Source organism: Aythya ferina (assembly GCF_964211825.1).
Source record: "Aythya ferina genome assembly, chromosome: 19".
NCBI lineage: Eukaryota > Metazoa > Chordata > Aves > Anseriformes > Anatidae > Aythya > Aythya ferina.
Genome location: NC_140309.1, coordinates 10,282,638 through 10,306,389, shown reverse-complemented (window position 1 = coordinate 10,306,389; position 23,752 = coordinate 10,282,638). Strand labels below are relative to the sequence as shown.

The following is a 23,752-nucleotide window of genomic DNA, read 5'->3' as shown; positions in this document are numbered from 1 at the left end:
GCAGCACCGGGTTTTGCTCCCGTATGAGCCGCAGAAGGTGCTGGCGGTGGGCTGAGGGGTGAGGGAGGAGCAGAGGGCTCGGGCAGTGGGACTTGGAAAAGCAGTGTTTGTGTCTCCTGGTGCCTCCTTCCCTCCTACATCAGCCCGGGGAGCTGAGGCCGCCCAGCTGAGGGCAGGCAGGTTCCCACAGCATGGCCCTACAGCGAGGCAGTGCCGGCATGTTCGGTTCTCAGTGTCCTATGAACCAGGTTTTATTATGGGGTGCGTGGTGGAGAGGGAGCATGAGCATCGTGCCCTGCCAGGCTGATTAGGTGGAGTTTTTGAAGCACGTTGGGACTGGTAAAGAAAGGGACAGGGTGTGCAGCATCGCCAGAGCCCTCCTGGTGCCCTAGCTGTGCCATCTGCCACTTGTTACAGCACCAGCTCTTTTTCTAGGCATTCATAGGAAAATCCTCCAGGAGCAGGAACAGATGTGAAATTTTTCCTGCCCAATAACCTGACCAGATCTTTTCCTCCCAAGCAGGATGCCTGTATGCCCTTTGATGCTCGAAGCACAGAGTCCTTGCAAGCGTTTGCAATTAGTGAGCCAGTTAAAGGACTCGGAGCAGAGCCCTGAATGTGACAGAGAAAAGGGGTCCCTATTTGGACACCAAAGTGAATCCTGTTAGACAGTTGTAGTTGTTGGTGTAAAATGACCGGTTGCCTAAACATGGTTAACCAGAAAAGGCTCAAAAGAGCTTATTTAATACCCCCTTAAAATGTCTCCAGGTCAATAGGGCCTTTCATCCCTAGGGTTCCTGAAGTGCTTCATAAACTTAATATTTCCACTGTCCCTGCCACACGAACACCCCTGGGCTGGTGGCGGGGCAGCCCTGCAGGTGTGGCTGGACACGAGGGACGGGCTCACCGCCCTCCCCACAAATCACAGGCACCGAGGAACAGCAGAATGGGTTTGCTTATTCCCTCGGGCATCAATGATTGAAATGCCAGTCTGGGCATCTTTTAGGAAAAAAAAACAAAAACAAAAACAAAAACAAAAAAACAACAAACCACAGAATTATTTTTAGCTGAGGAATGCCCAGCCAGCAGGATGTGTCCCTGCAAGTGGCCGGCCTTCTGAGCAAAACCTGAGAGCCTCCGTGGCAGGAGGGACTGCGAGGCTCCGGGATCGGAGGGCCAGCAAGCCCAGATGCAGGTTGCCCAAAGCTCCCTCCTGGGCCACATGAAGCCAGGGGACAGCTGTGACAAGGATGGATGACACCCTGATGCTGCTCACATTAGTGAAAACTCCCTCCCCTCCCCGGTGTCCACAGGGGCAGGATTACACCTCCAAACTCACTGTACAGACATTGGAGCTCTGATGTCGCCCAGCCTAACAGCAACTGCAAATTACTAAAAAAAAAAAAAAAAAAAAAGAAAAGAAAAAAGGGGAGAGAGAAAGAAAACCATGAAGTAATGGAAAAAACGTATTTTTTCAGCAGGAACAAACTTGTTAAAATGTGTCGTGTCTGAACGGGGCTGCTGGGAGTAGCCAGGCTGGGCGGTAGGGTCACCACATAGCAGAACGCTGTGACGCCGTGCACCTGAGGTTGGTCGGGAGCCAGGAAGGCCCCACGCACCTCGTGGCCCATCAGCTGGGGGGGAGCTGCCCCCAGCTCTGCTGGCAGCACAGGAACGGCCCCAACTGGGCCAGGTGGGGCCGGGAGCACCCGTGCTGGGCCCTGGCTGCAGCCTGTGCCCCACAGACCCCCCCGGTGCTGATAGGAGCAGCGCTCACGGCCGCCTAAATTCACATGTCAACACGTTCCTTCCCCCTCACCGAGAGCAGCCAGCTCTTTTCTGGGGAGTGTTTTGGTGCTGGTTATTTTTCAGTGTTGCTAAACGTGTGGTCATTAGCTATAGCAGCTCTCTTGGCAAGTCATCTGAGCACAGAACCTGCTTGTCACCCTCACCCCTAAAATCGGATGCAGGCTGGCATAAGGTAACCCCCTCAGGTGGTCGTTGTTGCTGCCTATTGATCTATGCAAAAATCCTTTGTTAAAGAGGTGCTCGATTTAATTTTTTATTAGTGGACACTGGACACGTACTTACCTCTCCCCAATGTTCTTGACAGTTGTAAGGTTTTGGTTTGTGCTCGCCTTACAAAGGGAAGGGGCCGGGGACAGGGTTGGCAAGGGAAGGCTGTATTTACTGGGGCTGTTGGCCAGGTGAACTGTTTGTTTTTTTTTTAAAGGGAAATTTCATGTCAGCCCAGAGATTTTTTTTCCAGCATTTTAACAAAGTGGCAGATCTTTCACAGTTCAATTACAAAGGCTGAGCTCCACCAATACTAAGCCTATTCTATTTTAAGGTATTTTGACCATTTTGCTCTGTATCTCTTGGGGGAAAAGGCAGCTCTTGCAAAAGGCAGACCCTTTCCCTTGCCTAAAGGCAAAGCACTGTTTGAGTTACAATTCTTCTCATGGAGGAAAAATACCAAGTGATCTCTTTTCAAATGCTTTCTGCTTGATTTCCTTCTCTTGAAGATAACGCAGCTGAAAATTGAGAACAACCCCTTTGCTAAGGGATTCAGGGGCAGCGACGACAGCGACCTGCGTGTGGCACGACTGCAAAGGTACAGTGGGGACGTGGGAGGATGGGCAGGTGGAAAGGAGGGATGGACAGACAAGAGGGACAGACTGACAGGAGGGACAGAAGGACAGGATGGGCTCCACAGGGCTTCTTCCTGCCCAACTGGCAGTGGCCAGAGAGTATTCCATCGCGTGTGTGCCTGTGCATGGTGTGAATACATCCATGTGCTGCACTTTGAAGAAATTTTTCAAATGCCATGGGGGCACCCAATTTTCTTGTATTTGAGGGCATTGGGGCACTCAGTGCCCTTATACCTCTGAAATGCTCTTCCTCTAGCTCAGTGACACACTCTGTGTTGTCGTCATGCCTACCCACACCCAGAGGAGCATGGTGGGGCTGAGCTCATCGTGCTTGGCAAAGGGCGTTGCAGTCGTTGGATGGGGATGCTCCAGGGAAGCCAAACTAATATTTCACCCTCCTGTTAATGCTGATTGCTGTCTAACCGGTAATAATTTTTCTCACCTCCTTTAGCAAAGAATATCCAGTAATTTCCAAAAGCATCATGAGGCAGAGGTTGGTGTCCAGTCACGGCCAGCTTTCAACAAAGCCAGATGTTAACCCACTTCACGGGAGTCACCAGACCCTTCAGCATTATCAGTATGAGAATGGTGCTCACATGCAGTTTGCAGCCTCAGATACTCAAGATCTGCCACTCAACACCTTCACAGCACAGAGAGATTCAGGGCTCTTCTATCATTGCCTAAAAAGAAGAGGTAACTAGAGTTTATAGCTGGGAAAATATTAGAGCAAATAATAGACCTAAAAGCATGGGCATTGAAAGCTTACCATTAATTCCAGTTTGTTTTCTGACTCTTAGGCCTTAATCTGCAAAGTGACCAACGTGCTTTGGAGCTGAGTTTTTGGGCAGTTGTTTGTTAGTGGTTTTGTCCCATAGAAGGCAAATAAAGCCTCTGGAATCAGAGCTGAAAAACAAAACAAAACAAAACAAAACAAAAAAACAATCAGAATGCGTAATTCAAATGGAATGAAGCTACACTGGAAAATTATCGCTTGCTAGAATCAGCTGAATTAATAATATTTGTTTGGAGGGGCCCTTATCTATCCTGAAATGTCCTGACACTGCCATTAGCATTAACGAAGTTGCACACATTGAGCACTTTCCAGGATGAAGCCATTAGCAGTTATCTCGATGTCTGCAGACTAGTGGGACTGTGGTGGCTGTGTGTAAGCATCCCTTTCTCCTTATCAACTCGTTCTGAAGTTTAAGCGGACTGTAGCTTCACTCTCTTCCTTTTAATCCAGCTTCAGATGAGATCATGGCATGTTTTAAGTTAAACGGAAAATTTCTGCCCAGCAAAATCCTTCTATTTGCATGTCTCATTGGCTGCTAATTTATTTAAGCTGTGAGAATCCTCTGATCATGGGCAAATGAGGAATCTAGCAGCACCAGTAACGAGGACTGCAAGGCAAATGTGTAATTTTAGCAGATGTTTAATCTGCAGATGAGTTCACAAATTCATCCGGAGAGTGTTCCTAACAGCTAACAGAAGGCGGCCGGCGAACGCCACCGTGGCCATCGCAGGAATGGGGTTGCTGCTTCTGAGCTTGAGGCCTAGGGGAGGGCCGGGTGGTTGGAAAAGGTCTCTTTTATCTCAAGATATTTCTGCAGCTTTTGACGTGAATCTCTGGGGAATGTATGGTGATTTTTGCAATGACAGGAAGAAAGGCTGCGATAAGACCCTCTAAGAGACTTCTTGAATTTGTCAGGGGTAACGCTGCAGCAGTGTCAGGGACCTCTGTTATCTGGGGGAACGTGAAGTAATCTCTGATGTGAGAGTAGTAGGCCAAGTCACTTACTTAACCTGATAAATGTCATCAGAGCGCTTTGAGGCTGATGGGATTACTCTGACGTTTGCAGCACAATGTTGTCGTGACATTGTACATTGTCTTCCCAAAGCAAAACGGTTTAAGCGAATTAGTCTGAAAAAAGAGCACCGGTAATGTAGCAGGATAATCCCAGACTGCCTGCTCCGATTCTGAGGGGACTTCATAAAAACTCCAGCAGCTCTTTCTGGGTTGTGTCTGAGAGCCACCACCCCGGGAGCTGCTCCTGAGTATTGGTTTCTCTGTTCACAGAAAGCGCTCGGCACCTGGACCTGCCCTGCAAGCGCTCCTACCTGGAGGCCTCCTCGTCCGTGGGAGACGATCACTACTTTCGTTCCCCGCCACCGTACGACCAGCAGATGCTGAGCCCTTCCTACTGCAGCGAGGTGACTCCGCGGGACGCCTGTATGTACTCTGGGTCTGGGGCCGAGATCGCCGGTGTGCCGGCAGTGGACGACTTGCCGCCTCCGCCTCCCCCCTTGAGCTGCAATATGTGGACTTCTGTCGCACCTTACACCAGCTACAGTGTTCAGACAATGGAAACTGTGCCTTACCAGCCCTTCCCCGCCCACTTCACTGCCACCACCATGATGCCGCGGCTCCCATCCATCGCGGGGCAGGGCTCGCAGCCCCCAGGGAACAGCCACTTCAGCGTCTACAACCAGCTGTCCCAGTCTCAGGTCCGGGAGCGCGTCCCTCCTTCCTCCTTCCCTCGGGAACGGGTGCACCCATCTGTGTGCGAGAGAAAGCCCCCCTCTCCGCACCTAAACGCGGCCAACGAGTTCCTCTACTCCCAAAGCTTCTCCTTGTCAAGGGAGTCGTCGCTGCAGTACCATTCAGGAATGGGGACTGTGGAGAACTGGACTGACGGATGACTCCGCGGGCCCAGGGGTGCCACAGCTCGCGTTACTGCTCCCGGACGGTGTTAAGCCAGCGTTGATACCTGTGGGTAACTTGCACTTCGGTGAGACGAGTGTGCCTTTCCAGAGGGGTTTGTGTGCGTGCAGAGCTCGTATCTCCAGGCACACGGAGCATTCCGACTCCTGTCTCGGAGGGCTGGATTCATCAGCCTCTCACTGACTTCCGAATAAATTAATTCTCGCGTCTTCGTTACTGATCCAGTAGAAACCACCTTCATGACTAACAAGCGAAGTACCTAGTCATTTGCTTTTGCCTATAACATTAAACATCCGTAAGCAAATTTTGGCTACTGGGGAAAAATACGAGCTTCACTTTTACGGTACTTGGTTCGCGAAGTCACAGAATCCCCCAAATCAAAGGAAATCGCCATCTGTTCAGCCGCGTAGCTCCAGGACTGCTGTAGCAGCACTTACCAGGCTCTTTCCGCCTGCAGAAATTCCCTTTCCCCTGAAATGGGGGAGCCTGAGCGGGTGCCGGGTGCGGGGCAGCGGGCTCAGGGAGCTGCAGTGCCGCGCCGGTGGCTCTCCAGTGCAGCTGGAGCATGGCGTGGAGAAGAGCAGGCCCCGATGCACAAGCGTCTCCTCTTCCCCCCACAGCACCATCTTTCGTGGCTGTGGGAGACCGAGAAGCGAAGCGCTAAGCCCCAGGCCAAACGGCAAATTAATTGCAGCGTTAGGAACAGACCCAGTGTCTTCAGACTCTCATCCATTGATTGAATCACACTTGCTTATTGCAATATATTTATGAAGTTTAAGCTTAAAAGTCGCTAATACTTTCCAGAAACAATTTCTGTATTTGCTGGTCCTTGATTTCTTTCGTATTCAGCTGAAATGTGCCTTTTGTGCTATGTTTTTTTTTTTTTTTTCTTTTGCAGCTAACTCAGAAAGAATTGTGTTCAGCATAAAGGAGGCATAGAGAAGTGGTTTTTAATTGGGGGGTGGGAGTGGAAAGAGTTCCCATTACCTGTCAGGCTTTACAGTGTACAAATATTTGTAGAACAGGTAAAAAATCTGTAACCAGTGTATACATTGCTACTATTGTTTACCATGGAAGTATCTTGAACTGACTCCAGTGCTGGCTTTGCCTACAGAGTGCCGAGAGAATCACTGAGCCGACTCACATGGCAGAGAAAGCTGTGCTCCTTATGGACCCAAACTCCCATTTACTTTACCCAAAAAGCTTTGGAGCTCCGGTCTGTAGTGTGCAGCACAAGCAGCATCCGTCTCGCCAAGCATCCGGGCGCTGCCGTGGTGTACGCAGAGATGAGAGCACAGAAATGGTGCTAGGAGTCTGGTTCCACTAAAGAGCGCAGCATTTAAGCCTTAATCGTGAACAGCGGGTTGGGGGAAGCTTTTTGCCCCTGCTTCCCACCTGGGCAAAGACAAAAAGCTGAAATGCAAATTTGGAAGTCGGGAGGTGCTTCTGCGTTTGGATGGATCCATTCCAATGAGGAGAGGCTGGTGAACGAGGGCAGCTGCTCGCAGTCAGACAACCCTGAGGCACTAAGGTGGAGGTCGTGCTTCAACCCGGACAGTCCTAAACCAAATCAGCAAACCATGTATGTGACTGGTGTGGATTTTGTAATCGGATTTTGGAAATCACTACAATTTTTGCATGCTGAATAGCTATTTATATACATATATATATTATATATATATATAAAAATATATATATATATATCACAAATGCAGGCCACGTGTCCAATTCAGCTTTGCTTTTTACGAATGAAATACTTAATAAAGATGAATGTTGCAAGTTTTTTTTTTGAAAGACATCTATTTAAGATTTTTTTTTATTACACACCTTTGATGTAAAAACTAAGAATTGGTTAGATAAAAAACATATATACTACAGATAAATCTTTATTAGAAACCACATTAGATACAGGTGGTGTGGAATTTTTAAATGTTTGTTACATAGCATGGACATTTTATTTTACATATCAGAACATAAAGTCATTTTACTACTATAAACTGTCTCTGGGTGCATTTCAATAATTAGTATAAAAACGTTCTGTGGTGAATTACTGGCTGCTGTGTCTGTCTTCTGTTTCCTACTGTCTGATTATACCAATTAACGCCCAAAATTAACACTTTGACCCTTTATAACCATGCCATAGCGACACCAGCAAACTTTAACTGCCTGCTGCAAGACTAAGGGTTTTTTTGTTTGTTTTCAGTATTTCGTGTTTCTTTTCCTTTTTTATTTTTTATATTTTATTTTATTTATTTTTAATGGACCACAAGCACTGCTAGACTGAATTTAAAAGCAGCTTGTAACAGGAGCAGCAAAATGATGCTCCCGTACTTACACGTGGACCGGTTGCATGTACAGTGATGAAGAACGACAGGGCTGGGGGGCCGCAGGGGTCTTAGGGTATCGGCAGCCATAAGGTGAAAGGCTCGGGTCATTCCTCACCGTGACACTGAATCAACACCACAAGACGAGCACTGCCACCGTAGCCTACAATTTATGGGGTCATGAGCCCAGAGTCCACATGCCAAGCTGGACTGGATCCTTTGCCTGTTTTACAAATATGACTAACAATAATAATGTCCTTTTCCATGAATAATCACCGCCGCTATTTTGCACCATTTTTCCTCTGCTTCTCTTGATTAATGCAATATTTATTGGTTTAAGGCAGCTTTGAAAGTAACTCCTACCAGAATTGTTCCGACAGCTTTCTGCTCATGCAGGGAAGGCAGAGGAGCCTTGAACCCGTAGCTAATGCAGGGTTTAACATTCAGATGGAAGCAGATGAGGGCACACGTGGCCATCAGGCTTTTTGTAAAGCTCACGGCCAAGGTTCGGTGCTGTGCAGGCGCTCTGTGAACCCCCGTGGCACACTGCGAGCTCCTAGTTTTAAAAACAGGCCATGGTACGGCCACTACAGGGCCCAGTTGTAAAAGGCTGAGTTAGCACAGAAATGCCCAAAATTTGGGTATATGCTAATCTGGTCAGCTGGGCTCCTTTTATAGTCAATGGAGAGAGATCAGACACTTAGATTAAAAGGGGATGAATCATGCTATGGCGATGATATTTTCCACTCATAGAGGAATCCAGCTCAGCCAGGCTAGATTTCCCATTTCTAAATGGCTGAAGTTAAGTTAGGGGTATCCCACTCCTACTCGGCCTTTACAAAAGCATTTAGCAAGCACTAAATAGCATCCAGCTCACACACCACATCTGAACCGAACACAGACCCGCAGCCAGCACACCCCCGCAGCGCATTCTGGCTGCGTTCAGTTAAGGAATGGAAGGGTGGTGTCTGTTTGCTTTTGTTTCGTTTTCGTTGCAAAATTTCTAACTCGCTTTCTGTGTCTGATCCCAAAGAGAGCTCAGAGGCAAGGGGGGAGGCACCCAGGTCCCGCTTCAGTTCTGTGTTTCACATCTGGGTGGGTTTGGTGGCTGTGGCTCCGCTCGCTGCTGTGTGATCGGCCCCAAGCTCCCCACCAGCCCACGGGGCAGCTCTCTGCCAAGCTGCTGGGCCTCCAGAAGCAGAGCCCGACAGTATGCAAGCCTCCTGGAGGAGCCGGAGGTGGGAGGTTAATGCTCTATTTGTTTTTCGAATTAGAAACGGTAAACTGCAGACACCACTAAAACAAACCCAGCAACCTGCACAGCATTAAAACGTTACCGCGCCCAGGTTCGGTGTACGGCAGCAGGAACACATTTTGCTTCTCAGGAATGTGGAGGGCTCGGTGTGTGCAGAGGCCCTTCCAGCTCCAGCTCTGCCTAGGTGGCTCGCTGCATCGTAACAGCGAGCGGCAGCCCGTGTGCAGAAAACTAGGCCCATTTCAACTCAGATTCAGGCAAAAATTAGCAAGCGAGGAAAACTTGGCTACGCACGAGGGCTGTTTTCCATTGATGTATTCTAATCTGTACCTAAAAGGCTGTTTTTCTTTAAGGTAGATGTCCAAATTTAATATTGGCACGAGAAAGATAGTTCCACCGAGTCCAGCAGCGCTGATGCCAGCACTGCCTTTGGACCTCACTCTAAATAGAACAAATATTTGTATCAGTTTGCTGAGTATGTGAGTAATACGAATATTTGCCAAAATTTAAACAAGCTAAACTTTAGCCATGCCAAAAACCCCACCGTTCAATTTGGTATCGTTGGCAGCTCGCAGGCTCAAGAGAGGCCTAAGTCTGGAAGAGCTGGGGTGTTTTTGGCAAACGCTAATTTTTTTTTCCTCTCTCTCCACATTTTGGAAAATTTGTGCCTCTCTGTATTAATTTATGATGTCATTAAATAATTCTTTTTGCAGCTTGTATAGAAGGAATGTTTCTTTTGAAGATGAGAACTCCCCTGAGGATGGTTATAGTGAAAAATTCCAGCAGGAGGAAAAAGTCTCCTCCCTCCCTGGCCACGAGTGTTTCTGCAGTATTGCTTGAACAGCAAAAAATTTACAATATTTTAATTCAAGGGTGTGCTCCAAGGAGGTGCCATGCACTTGACTGTGACGAGAGGCAGCCTAAATTCAATGTGATTTGAGGGCTTTTACTGCTTTGATGGTAGGATGTAACAGAAATCATGAGACTGTGACTTGCTGGTGGGGAAAGCAAGGTTTTGAACAGATTTCCTTTCCACAAATACAGGATCAATATTAAAAATGAAAGCAAAGAAAACGTTGGGAACCGTACAACAAAAGCAAAAAGCCGTGTCCAACACGAGATGTACTTTAACACAAAAACACTGCCACATGAGAAACTGCCCTGGGCTCTGTCACTTGGTCACAGTAGGCATTAGAGTTCAGATTGGTTTCATGAGGGGATTCACAGCCACTCCTTGCACCAGCACTGTGAGGTATAGACCAGCCTAGGTTGCATTTCAACTGAAGTGTAAAATTAAACTCAGCAGGGGCTGCCTGGCCCAGCAGAGAAGCTGCCCAGGTGGTGATGGCGGACAAGCAAGGCCGCACGCTTGCCTTCTGTCAGGGAACTTGTTATGGCAGTCGTGACCAGGAGGCCTACCTGGCTGATTAATTTGGAGAATGAGCTTCTAACGTTGTGGTAGATTTCAAGTAAAAGGCTTTCAACAATTAAAATATATTACTTTTGCTTTGTGGTTTTAAGTAGCAAAGACTGTGAGTGTAAAGTGGGAAGGAAGATGGGGAATCAAAATGTAATGAAGGGATAAAGCACCTGTGACAGCAGGAAGCCTCTGAACCCCAACCATAGACATCCAGACCTTCACGTAGCCCTAGAAAGGTGTGAACTCCCCCTAGGCATGCACAAAACCATCTCTGTGCCAGGCCAACGAACTCTTACTCAGCCCCATGAGTGCCTGGCAGGCACAGAGGCATCCAGGACCACCCCCTACAGCACCAGGAGGGGACCCCACCACTGCCAGCTCCTCCTTCGCTGCACAAAGCTTGGAGAAAGCCTTGCTCCCAAGAGCTCCCGCATCCCAGAGATGTGACATTAACAGCAGATGTAGGGCTTAGGCACACATTTCTTTCCACCTGCATGACGTGGGCAGTGGCCTCAGACTTCACAGTCCCTGATATGTTAATTATTCCCGTCTGAGTGGAACAGTCTCATCCAAAAGTTAGCAGCACTGCCAGCGCACGGTATGTTTCAGGCTGTTCATTGATTAGGGAGTTCCACAACGTGAGGGGTTGACCATGGTATAGGTAAAGAAGGCACGGCAGCAGCTCCTCAGGTTTCCTTCTAGAAGAAACGCACCCCCAGGAGAGGTCTTATGGCTCCAGGGGCTGGTGCTGGTGACTCCTGAGGCTGTTTGATCCGAATCCTCCTTTCTGCTCTGCCCTCACGTCCCTCATACCCCGTGCAGCTTAGAGGTCCCTGGGCAGGCACCAAGGTGCCCGCAGGCTGGGACTGCAGCGCCGAGTCTGCCCTTGGAACCTGGCCCCAGGAGAGAGGGAACAAAAGAGTATATAAATTAGTGCAAAGTGCTGATAACGCTAGTTCAATTAAAACTAGGCTTTGATTTATGTTAATTAGAAACTTGTTTAGACAAAAGAGAAACAAAACACACTGGAATGAGAACAGGAGGAATAGCTAGAATGGGTCAAAAGGGTCTTGTTCCACAGAAAAATAATAAAGGGTAAGAGGTCTGAACAAGTACTGTGCAAGTGCCAGCAAGCTTTCATGTGGTATTCTTTTTGTTGCCATTTTCCTTAGTTTTCAGCTAATGCTAATCTTTGGCTTTTAGCCATGCATTGTTACAGTTCTGATGAATATTTTCAGTGGGGTTGTATTCACAAAGTGGAGGAAGGGTGCTTTTTTTTTTTTTTTTTTTTTTTTTTTTAAGACAATTTCATCAAATGGCCATCTTTGTCACCGCAATCTACTTGGCCAAGAATGATTTTAACAATTTCAAAGATAAAAGATAAAACTTGACAAATGCAGCTTCTAGCTGGGAAGTTTACACTGATAGCAGGAAATAAGGCCAAATTTGTACAAAGCCTCAGACTCAGCCAGCAGGAATGGATGCATCCTTTGACAAACATTTACTAGAGAACAGCATGTGCAGAGAACAGTATGTGCAAAACTACTATTTTTCCTTAACAGCCTCTATCTTACGTAAGGCAGTCAACAATGTATGCTGGAGTTCAGCATTCAGCAGAGAGATGAAAAGGAATATTCATAGATTTTCCTGCCAAAATCGTAAGGCTTAGTCCTGTTTCTGTTGAGGTCGGTAGGAAAACTTTTATAGATTTCAGTATGGCAAGGCCAGGGCCCTGGTCTTCTTTTCAGGGCTGTCAGCCTTGGCTTTGCTGTGTGCAGGCTAGGTATGAAGCACAGCCTATTTGTGTTTGATGGATGACGCAGCCACACTCTGCAAATTATGGTTTAGTCATGCCCAGTGCCTCTGAGCAGCTACTGAGAGAATAATAAAACTTTGAATTTAATACTTGATATTGTATTTAATATCAGCTGTGTATCTAATGCACAGATGAATTGCTCAAAATGTAAGAAGAATAAGTCTTAAACCATTGATTACCCACACTAAATCCAAGCACTCATTTTACCCTGAAACTTTAGAGCAGATTTCCCTAGACATGAGGAATCAATCAGGAGACATCCTGGAAAGGTGATGAACTTGCTTTGTGCTTCAGAAGTAATATGAAACAGTCAGCACGCAATGGATACCTAGACTGAAAGCAAAGGTGACAGCTACCGAGCAGCTACGTGCCAGACAAAATGGAAGTGAGGATAGGTAATCAATTCAATTTAAAGTCAAAAATAAAAGTAGACACAATATCTTACCTGGTTAGACATCTTCGGGTAAGAATTTAGTCTAAGACTTACTTACAAGAACACTAAAGATGACCAAAATGAGAAAAATATCAAAGATTTCAGCCATATAAAAGTTCTGTTTTAAAGGAATCTGCATTCTTCTTTCCCATCCTTCTTAAAACATGATCAATTCAAAGCTTAGAAAGCTCCTCCTTTCCCTCCCTCAGGCTTTCCCTCTCAGCATTCATCATTATGAAAGAAAGTAGACAGGTTAGAGGCAGGAAAAACTTCCACTGGGATTTCTGCCCAGTGTCACAGAGAAGGACTGGATTTACACTCAGTGTTAAAACTGAGCACATGCCTGTTACAGAAATGTTTGGATGTCAAGCAGTTTTTCTACATTGCTTCATCGCCAACGTGCAAGGAGAGAGGGGTTTAACTCTGTATAAACGTCACCCAAGCACTACAAGACTGGATGGAAGGTGTTGGTGCAAGCTGACTGCAGTGCATGAAAAAGCAAGAGGGCAAATCTCAAACAATACAAACACCAGACATTTAGAGTGAGACAAGTGAACACTGGAATATTGATGTCTTGATGGATTCCCTGACTGTTCTCCCCTGTGTGGCACAGCTCAGCAGCAGCAGAGGCTGCTGCAGCACCAGCCACAACACGACACTGACTCCAAGAGAATGAGGGATGCTTCCCATGGAGAAGTGCAAGGAAGAGCCAGTCCTGCGAGCTGTGCTATTGGATCAGGATTCTACTTAAATCTGCTTAGAAAAAAACAGGGTGAAGTCACCCAAAGGTGACATATGTTCAGTGATCATAGACTACAGAGTGCTGTTTCTCTTCAAAGGGGAAAACAAGCCTGCTGTAACCTCATCTGAAAATGTGGAGGCTGGAAACATTAAATCAAGAACCTGGAAATATAAATACCCTGCCGCTCTTTGAACCCCAAGAAACGAGGACCACACCTGCATGTCCCATACTAGGGCATGCCCCCTAAAGCACAGAGGGACCAAGTGTGTTTTTGCTAGCTCATTCGCCTTTTCACAAATGCTAATCTGAGTTACAGATGCAAAGAAGCCACTATTAAATCCTTGTTCAGACCAGCTACTAAGCCAAATCAATATACCTAAAGCAAAAAATCCTTATTTACTTGTATTCTTACTCTTACCTGTGGTTTTAAAAAGGACTGCAGTCTAAGAAAACCAGGAAAGTTCAGGATTTACAAATGCTAATACACTCAGCAATGATTCAGTCTACAGCCATTGATGGACGACTTAATTTTTGCTTTGCTTCTCTCATGCACAACATGAAAATAATATTTACTCACCTCTAGGAAGCGGTTAATTAGATCGCCTGAAAATCAATGTTCATTCTATAAACAGCAAGAGAACAGGAAGCAGGAAGTCAGCAGCCAGGAACGAAATGCAAGGAAAAATGTGAACTTGAAAACTAAAAAGAGAAGAGAAAGGCAGAAAGTTAAAAAATAAAACAAAAACCTTCTTGCCAAAGAGCAAAAGCAACTGGCAACATGGATACAAGCTGTCGGAGGATCAGAGTTTTGATGCAGAACACGTGCACTGCTCTCTGCACGCTAAGCAATGCGGCTGACCTGTGTGGAGTTGTGCACAGGGCACAAATTAGTGAGATGATGATCTCTACACATGGAGACACCACCCAGTGTGCATTCAGCAACTTTGCTGTTATGTACAGAGGTTTAGGTTGTTCCCCAACTTCATTTGTTTTAACCACCATCTGTTCTCATCATACTTAAAGAAATACAGGTAACACAGCTCTGCATTATATAGCTTGAAGAAGAGGTCTCTGGAAAGGTTGAAAAAAGGAGAAAAGAAGCTGTTACCCTATTTAGGATGGACTAAACATCCCCTTCCTCCAGGATCTCTTAGTACTTCTTTGGTTATGTTTGAATTTTAGATCTGTGGGCCAGTTGTTATCATCACGTTGATGCTAATAAAAAAAATTCCTATGAATTTCAAAATGACAGAGTATTCTCCTACCACATACGCTGCATGCCCCCTTCCTGAAAGGCTAATATAGCAGTAATTCCTTACTTGGCTCCAGTGCTATGATCAGATGTTTCCTTGGAAATATTTTCTTCCTTTGTGCTGTTTCTGCGCACAGATTGAGATTCGCTGTGTGGCAATGGTTTTCCACAGCCCAGCTTTTTTGTGTCCTTCCCAGTTTTCCTTTGCACAGATCCGAAGCTCACCAACTCAATGAATCATGCTTTCTTCTAATAAAATATTATCTCAATTCAATGGTAAAGGTCAGGTTTCTGTAAAAGAGATTCAGAATGAGTAATAACTACAGTAAAAGATTTTTTGTTGTTATTATTCTGCATTTTCTTTCCCCTTATTTTTGGGGGATCAGAGACTCCTTAGAGGACCAGCAGCATTGGACAAACTGAGCAATTAATTGCATCGGCAGTATTTTATAACTTTATTCTCATTTAAGGGGTACCTGTCTCTGCTGGAGTCCATTAGCTCAGCAGGGCGAGGGATTGCTTTCTGCTGCCTCCTGGGCAGGGCCATCAAGAGCTGGTGCAGCTCTTGGGTCAACAAAATACCTGTCCCTCTTACTCCTCTGACCTTTCCCACCCCTGTTCCTAAAGCATACTGACAGGGAGCCCCGAGGCAGCTGCGAAGGGTCAGAGCAGACGGAAAGGAGCAGGGGGCCCCTGGGGGCACCGACTTTCCCTGAGCACCGGCCGGGGGGAGTCCAGGTTGTTTCCCCCCTCCGAACCAGAGATCTTTGCACCAGTGCTCACACGGTTAGCAAGCAGCGCACTGCTGAGCCTGCTGTTCTGGCAGGCACATGCAGAGGCTTGGAGTCAGGGCTATGGTTTCTGGCTGCCAGTACAGATGCCCTGGTTGCCTGTGCAATAAGCTTTGCCTATCTCACTGCCAAAACAGGCAAGATCTGAAGATCTTCGGGGTATCGATGATGTCTTTCGTGTGCTGGTGTGATGCCTCACACAGAGGAACCGCTGGGAATTACCAGTGTGAAGTGATAATAATGGCTGTCCGCACATTTCATTTAATAGGGCACATTCCTTTTGCAGCGTTACTGAAAATCAGTAAAGTATAAATGAAATAAAAACCTGTTCTTTTACTTACTGCTAATAGCAGCCAGTCATACTATCCTTGATAGCCACATATAATAACATTCGAGAAATGTTTTAAAATGGCTTGCACTATGGCAAAATACCACACTATAAATGAGACTTCTGGAGATGTTACCTAAATTAGTCTTGTTCGAATGCCTTTGTGATATTTAATCATAATAATAAAAGTCAGAGTGCTTTTACCTTTCCATCAGAAACTGGTCTTATGTGTTTTGCTAGCCCCAGCCTATACTGGCAATGTGGTGTCGTGGTGTATAATTTCATAGACACAAAGACACTTCACTACCATAGCTCTCATTATTAAACAATATATTTTAATTGTCACCACCTTTCTCATATAGACATGGGCCAAATCTATCCTTATTGGCTTCAACTGAGCTACACAAGGGATGAATTTGGCTCAATATATATAAAAATACAGCAAGTCAAGTAATAAAAAGAAATGTTTGGGTTTCTTTTTTTATAGCAGTCAATGCTTTTTGCCATAAGAACACATATGCCTGGCCAGTAAAATCCTGTGATAAAGGACTAAAGTGTTTAAGACTTCATATGCAGAATAGCCCATGGTGTTTAATTACAATAGCAAAAGATGCCATGTTATAAAAGCATTTCTTACCTGGAGAAGGGATCCATGCTCTCCAATGAAGCTTAATTACCCAGGGCATGCTGAGTTTTTCCCTCCTGGCAATAACCTCTAACACCAATAACTCTGCTATTTCTTTTGACATCTGACTAGCTGAATATTGTTAATTTTTGTTCTAATTTCCTTATTTGGATTATAGCCTTCCAGTGTTTTACTTCCGATGAAAGTTTTGAACATGGTAAGAGCTTCATTCCTGGGACATTCCTCTTTCTTTCTCCCACTTTTCCCCTTGGAATTTCGCGCTATCAGCCCTGTTCTGGCACTCCTGCTCCCCCAACTCTTTATGCCTTCCCAGCATACTTGGCTCCAGATGTAGATTTATGCATTTCCCCTCTTCTGATTCTTTCCTGCTCCACTAGAAAGGTTTCAGCTTCATCACAGGCCCAGAATATCCAAATTTCTGCAGCATTAATTTACTTTAAAGCATTAAAGACATTGCCTTGCCAGCCTGTAAGTCCCATGCACTCTGGAGTCCTTTGTTTTACAGCTCGCACACAAACACACAAATCCACACACGGGGCGGTAACGCTCGGAGACATGCAGTGGAGCTTATGAGGAGCCATTTTTTACTTCTGCAAAAAAACATCCAACTGATATTATTTGGGGGAAACTGAGTCTTCATTATTTATTAAGTTATATTAGATTTATAGCTCAGATTTGTGCTGAACTTTTATTAATTCATAAAGAGAAGATTCGATTTTTATATAGAAAACCTGCTTTTTTTGAGGCAGGGAGGAAACCTCTCCTTGGAAAGCGATGTGATATTGAGCCATGATTTAGAATCATCACCTGCGTTATCCTCCTCATCCTCACGCCTGCATCCTCAGCTTTTGATGAAGTCAATTTCCTGAGTGCATGTGAAAGCCTGTGGCTGCAGCCTGGAACAATCCTACCTCAGTGCTTCCCTTGTGTTGTTGATCCTTTAATTTCCTCCAGCCGACTCCTGCAGGGGACTAGTTCGAAGTTTTATGCTACTCTTTTGGACTAATCATTTACGACTGACTTAAAAAAAAAAAAAAAAAATCACTTGCATACTGCTACTGCTAGATAGGAGGGTCACTAATTGGGATGTACTTCTAGCCAAATGGCAACGCAGGTTTAACAGTAATTCATGGGAACCTAAAAATTGCGCCCAAAACTTTATAACCAGACCAGTTATTTAGAATCTTATTCAGAAATTATGGTTGCAATCTATAAAATACCTCTGTAGTGCAAGTTTTCACACCTTTAAAAACTCGGCTAGCAGAAAGTCATATAAAAACTGATTAATAGAAGAAATCACAATATCAAGGGAAAGATCTCCTATTCTGCCGGGTTATGAAAGTTACACCCAGGACTCTCATCATGTGACCCAGTTCTATGTTAAAAACACAAGATCTGAGAGTTTCTGATATTACAGATCTGAAAGAAAGATTAGGAGTTTAAAAATATGCGCCTTGGGGGTTAACTGTTGACTAATGACAGAACAGGAAACAAGATGAAAATACAGAAGGGACGTACATTAATTTATCCAGGATTATTGACTTTAATTTGCAGTAAAATGGAGATCAAAACAGTAAATTTATTATATGAGAAAAGCAATACTCATTAAATACTACTTTTGTGATAAAATTATTAAATTCCAACTTTAAGTCGAGAGTCTGATGTTCATTTCTTAGATAACATCCCTGTTACTTTGTTTTGTAATGTTAACTCCATTATCACAAATGCACAGCCTTCCAAATACATTCTTTGTAATTAATGAGGCTTTATTGAGCTATGCAAATGAGGACTACCAAGACAGCAGTGACCCAGGCTTAAATACACATATGAATGGTCAACTATACTTCTTATTTTTGTATTTGCATACATTATAGGTGACAAAGTTGTTCCTGAAGTTGCTTTTTTTATTACATTAAAGGATAAATTTATAAAATTTTGATTTATTATACACAACAGCTATCACTAATAACTATTGTTATTTCTTAAAATCAATACAAGTACATTACTTCAAATGAAAGCAAAGTCATACTATGTTTTTGAGAACAGAAACGGATTCTGTTGCTATTTCTGGCTGCATCTGTTAGCCTGGCTCAGATTCACTCATACAGTGTGAGTAAAAGCTAGTAATTAACCATTTCACACGCTCATGATAAAAACCTGAGATTCAATTAAAAAATTATTTTGGCATACTAAGTTAAATGTCTTCCAAACTACTCTAGGAAACAGAAAGAAGGAGATAGAAAGTCTGAAGCGATCATTTATATGAATGGTTACGTATGGCAGAAACAAAAATCTCAAGCAGCAGCCGATTTATACGCTGCTAATTCCTTCCTTAGACGATCAGACTTAGACTGGTCTGATTTCAGCAGGAAAATCTCTGCATAGAGATCAACACTGGTCTCAAGCATAAGATCCTAATTATTTGAAAGGCATTTGTTTTCATAGCTTTTTTTTTTTTATGTGTCCAAGTCGATGGCATTTTAATGCCTTATTAAATGGTTGTTTTACAGCAGCCCGTCTGTTCAGTCTCTGTGCCCATGTCTGTACTTTGTGCTGCAGGATTTTACCTTTCATGCTAGCCAAAAAATATTTTCCAAATTCCCTATAAAAGTTTTCGATATTTCCTAAGACAAATAGAGTAGGGTTTTTTTACGTACTCTAAAATGACATTGATATGGTAGATATGACATGTATGTCTCTCCAGTTACGTTGTGCTTGCAAAAAAGGTGAAGGTTTGTGTTCATTAAAGGGATATACTCAGCTACCTTGGGCCCAGCTTTATATGATTTTTTTTTAATTACATAAACAAATGCAAATGTTTTCATTTCTGTTTTTCTTTAATTCAGTTTAAAACCCAGCAATACAAAATATGTGACCATTTCCCTACCATGTTTTTAGCCCAGATGTTGCCATGTGGGTTCTCTAAATGCACAAGAAGTAAAAAATGAACCAATTCAAAACCAACCTGAAATAAAATGAAATCGAAGATAAATTTTTGTATCAAATTACTGTGGAGTGCATGAAAGGTAAACAAACATTCAAACGTGAAAAGGAAGGTAGATTTAAAAATTGTGTATTTACTAGCACTCTGACAACAGTCCCAGTGAAATATTTCTGTTAAACGTAACGGTGAAACCTTTGTTTTGTTGAAGGCAAATGGCAGAACCCCCACTGACTTCAGTGGGGCCAGAATTTGTAACCAGGTAGCTCTTTCCCTCCACTCATACACAAAGATTGTACTGCTTTGCCACTTACACCAGAGTATTTTTATGCAGTTAGCATTAAATATCAAAATACTTATCTGTCTTATTAGTCCTGATGAATATGTGGTATGGATCAGCAAAATCTTTTAAGGTAAAGTATAATCTAAATTGCCTGGTTTCAGTTCTTAGGGTTCTGTAGCAATAAGCAATAACGAACAGATGATGGAAGCAGCCAGACCTACAAAAGAAATAGTATTTTAAAAGTACTCTACTTAGGGGGGAAAAGGGTTGCCTTTGTACATAAAGAGCTCTATTCATTAAAAGAAGTTTTTACAAATGTGGTTATTTCAAATAGTCAAAAAGTGTGAAACACACTTAAAATGAGTAAAATTTGTGGGTTTTCCTATGGGTTAAATATGTGCCATACTAATAAAGCTCTCCTCACACCTCTTCCTAACTCATGGTCTTTGGCCTCATTCTGCAAGATGTTTTGAATTGAGGGAGCTCAGCACTTTGCTGGGATTGACCATGGGCTGCTGAAGTCCCAGCTCTGCAAAGATTAACAGACTTTAAAAGGATCCAGAAGAAATCATCTATATTTGACGTTCAGCATGGCACACATCACCGTGCCTTGCAGCAAGCCCATGAAGAACAAGTATGAGTGAGCTCCAGGTGCTTACCTGGGACCTAGCGATTCCACCCCGAGGAACCCATGGACACACTAAGGGACTGCTATACTGAGTAGCTAAGCAGGCACGATAAAGGTGACAAGAGAACAGAGACTGAGTCAACAAATCAGAAACACCAACAAACCTCAAACCTTCTCCCTTACAGTTGCCATCAGGTCAAGTTTTAAAGCGCAAATTACTTTGAATTCTGTCTAGGTGCCCAGAGCATCCTGAAATCCTCCTTGCTTCTGCAGGAGGCCTTCCCATAGCCAGAGTCAGTTTTCTGTCACTGTCCTTCCCACTCTCGTTTTTAAAAAGTACCTGGCACTCAGGGTGCATACGAAGCAGAGATCAACAGCTTACAGACAGAGGACAACCTGCTTTATGTTTCATGAAAGGTTTCCCATGCTGATACAGGTCAGTATTACTGGATATCCTATAGTAACATAGCAGTACTGCTGACTTAGATTCAAGCTCATTCAACAGAAGTTTAACAAAGTGATGAAAATCTTTACAGAACTGATTTTCCAGTGTTTGATCCCTCCTGCTGCTTGAAGAAAGCTTTAAATAGCTTTCAAATAAAACAACTCCATTAAAAAGAGATTATTCATAAGAAACCACTTTGCTAGCTTTTGTCCTTTCAGTTTTTAGCTCCCTATTATGTCCAGCAGTGCAGATATCTGTGTTTAAAATAAATGCTCTCAAAACCATGTCCTTATTTGCCTTTACTGCTGTAACTCTGCTGTCACGGTCTGTTGCTGCACGTCAGGGAGAGGCTAGGAATGGAACATGACAGCTCCATGATGGTTCAAGCATGGAAAAACAAGACATGCTTTGGAAAGCATGGCTTTATGTGCAGTAACTTTAACACTGAACCAGTTCGCTGTAGAAAAAAAGCCCTCGACATTTCACAGTGTTTGTTTAATCACAGCAAAAAAATTATCAGTCCATTACTTAGTTCACACAGGTAGGCCCAAGAAACTGTAGTAATATTTTATAGACAGGTGAATATAAGAATACATATATTTCAGCCACGTGATATTGTATGTCTTTTATCAAGGTACAGATTTTCTTTACTTCTGTCTAACAGTAGAGAAGGAGAATTTAATGGCAAAATACCTCCTTACCACTAACAAATTAACAAAATTCAAATTATTCCCACATATTTCTGTCAGGAGAAAATAACAAACAACAAAGCCATGCATTTCTTCACTACAACTCTGTTTATTTACTAACAAAAAGTCTGTTACTGCCACATAACAGGAGAGGACATCCTTGCCCCCGGCTCCAGCTCCCTGGCCGGGGGAAGGCAGACTTTGAGGACAGGCACTGTGACAATGGGGCACTGTGACAATGGGGCACTGTGCTGCTTGTCCTTGCCACCTGCTCCTCCTGCCCTGCCCAGGCAGTGTCAGTAGTGACCCTGGGCAGTGTCAGCAGTGGCCCTGGGACATTGTTCTCCAGACAAAACCATGCACCAGCCTGTTTCAGCCTGTGCGAGTGCAACGTGCCTGCTCCCTGCGCTCAGGAGGCAGTGCGGCCTTCAGGGCCCCGGCAGCCCGCGGAGGCTTTGTCCAAACCATTTATCCCTTTCCAGAGAAACTGCAGTGAAAATGGTCTATAGATTTAACCACTGTCAGATGTTCTCTGAGCAGAATATTAATTTCTCTCCTGAGAACATAAACTTTTTGTTGTAATAAGCCACCATGCTCTCAAGCCCTTTGATTTCCTCTGTCAGTGCTGCCCCCCAGCCCGTAAGTGCCAGCATCTGGGCGCAGCCTGAAAGGTGTCTGAAACGTGGGGAGGCGAAAAGGGGAGCAGTTACATGCGTTTTTTTTTTAAAACTGAAAATGTTAAATCACAGCAGACTGGCCACTGAAATGGTTTCCTTCTCACCAAACTTATGCAGTGGTTTTACAATATTAGCAAAGCCACAAATAAACTGTCTGAAATAGCAGGAGCAGTAATCCTTACGAAAACCAAAACCTTTTACCTGGCTGCCATTGTCTGGAGAGCTGGTCAGGGCTGTCCTGCCTCCATTTTCTTTTTGTCTGTGAAAACCATTCCCTGGCTGCCTGCAGACTCATAATTAATTACTTCTGCTTGCAATGATTCACTTGTCTTTGGATTTGATCTCAGGTTGCTGACTTTCAGCATATTACAGACCATTTGCAACTACATCAGTTCCTGTTCAAGTGTTTTACTTTGTACTGAGATATCATCTAGAGATAATGTGGACCAGGCATGCCGTGCGATACCTTCTCCCCATCCTTTGCAGTACAGCAGGTGTTGTGCCAAAAGACATCTCTTTAAATTGCAGTAGGTCTCGTCCTGCTCTGAAAGCTGCTCCCTCCCCCTTTTCCTGTTACTTGGCTCCACGGGCTCTGGTTGGGCCACCATTTGACTTTAATCAGAATGTGAGTGAGGTCCAAAAATTGTTGAAAGCTCACTTATCCCATCCCAGTTCATTTCCTTGATGCCCAGTAGCACTTCTTACCGCTTTGCTTTTGCTAAACAGAGAGGTGCGGGGTAATGGGTTGGTTTCCCTCAGAATCAATCTGTGGTAGACCACTGCGTGCAGGCTGTATATTTATTGGATCTAGAGAACTGATTTTTAACTGCAAAAAAACTTCTAGGGAATCTGAACAGTATGCCAAAGCTGTGATCGTGGCACAGCCGTGCTTTCTTTATCCTTGTTAACACCAGAACTAACAGCAGCGGTGACTCTGACCTCAGCAGAGGCTCGCGGTCCCAGCCTAGTCGAGAGGTACGGAGCCGACCTTTGTACCTGGCATCCATCTCCCAGCCGTTGTATTTTCACAGTGAGTTCCTTGTGCTAGACGGGATAAAGCTAGAGCAAGTATACCTACCTACGCCTCCACAGGCTGTGAGGAAATCCCCTGAGAACATGCTGCTGCTCTGCATTTAAATTAATTCAGAATTTAAATTTCTTAGTGCCAGAGAAAATTAACCTCTTCTTCAAACCCGCACGGGCACTAGCAGCTAAGACTTCTGCAAAGGCCTGACCCTTAAACTAAGATTTCCATCACTTTTACTTGGGTGAAAATGTACTGCAACAAGTAACTGCTGTACTAGTTTGCTGCTGTACCAGGAAAATCTGCACGCTGCAAATCAGTTATCTGCAGATGCTATGTTTCAGCCGGGCTACATAACTCAAGAAAATTTCCAGAGATTTAATTCATAAGACAATATTTCCAGCAGGTATTACTCTGTTACTAGCCATAATGAAATCTAAATCCTTTCTTAGCTTATCCATCATTTTAGTCACATTTCTTGCTCTGAAGCAGAGGACTAATTTTCAAAACCAATTTTCCCACTTTTTGGACGCGTCGTGTCTCCCAGCAGTCACTGTCTCTGCTTGCCGCTAATTTATCCTTTTTCAGCCTGCCTAGTCCAATAACTTCAGTTTAAGAAACGGTGCTTTATTCTATTCATTTCACAGATCCTAATACACATTCAAAAAGTAAACTGACCAAATCT

The 23,752-nt window shown here is 44.3% G+C and overlaps 1 protein-coding gene and 1 long non-coding RNA gene across 4 annotated transcripts in view; one reads left to right on the top strand and one right to left on the bottom strand.

Annotated features, from left to right (window-relative positions):
• The window catches only part of TBX4 (T-box transcription factor 4), a 40,855-nt gene extending 33,485 nt beyond the window's left edge, over window positions 1-7,370 (top strand). For all 3 annotated transcript variants that reach the window (XM_084493475.1, XM_084493474.1, XM_084493473.1), the window contains 3 exons: window positions 2,526-2,614; window positions 3,103-3,344; window positions 4,729-7,370. In XM_084493475.1, coding sequence (XP_084349601.1) covers window positions 2,526-2,614; window positions 3,103-3,344; window positions 4,729-5,351 — 954 coding nt within the window. In that variant the 3' untranslated portion in view covers window positions 5,352-7,370. The remainder of the gene's footprint in view (window positions 1-2,525; window positions 2,615-3,102; window positions 3,345-4,728) is intronic.
• A 2,581-nt stretch (window positions 7,371-9,951) lies between these two features.
• Window positions 9,952-16,547, bottom strand: LOC311421521. The gene is made up of 4 exons (XR_014684897.1): window positions 16,372-16,547; window positions 14,683-14,906; window positions 13,941-14,062; window positions 9,952-11,265 (listed from the first exon to the last, which is right to left on the bottom strand). It is a non-coding gene; the product is annotated as an uncharacterized lncRNA (long non-coding RNA).
• Window positions 16,548-23,752: the final 7,205 nt, after the last annotated feature.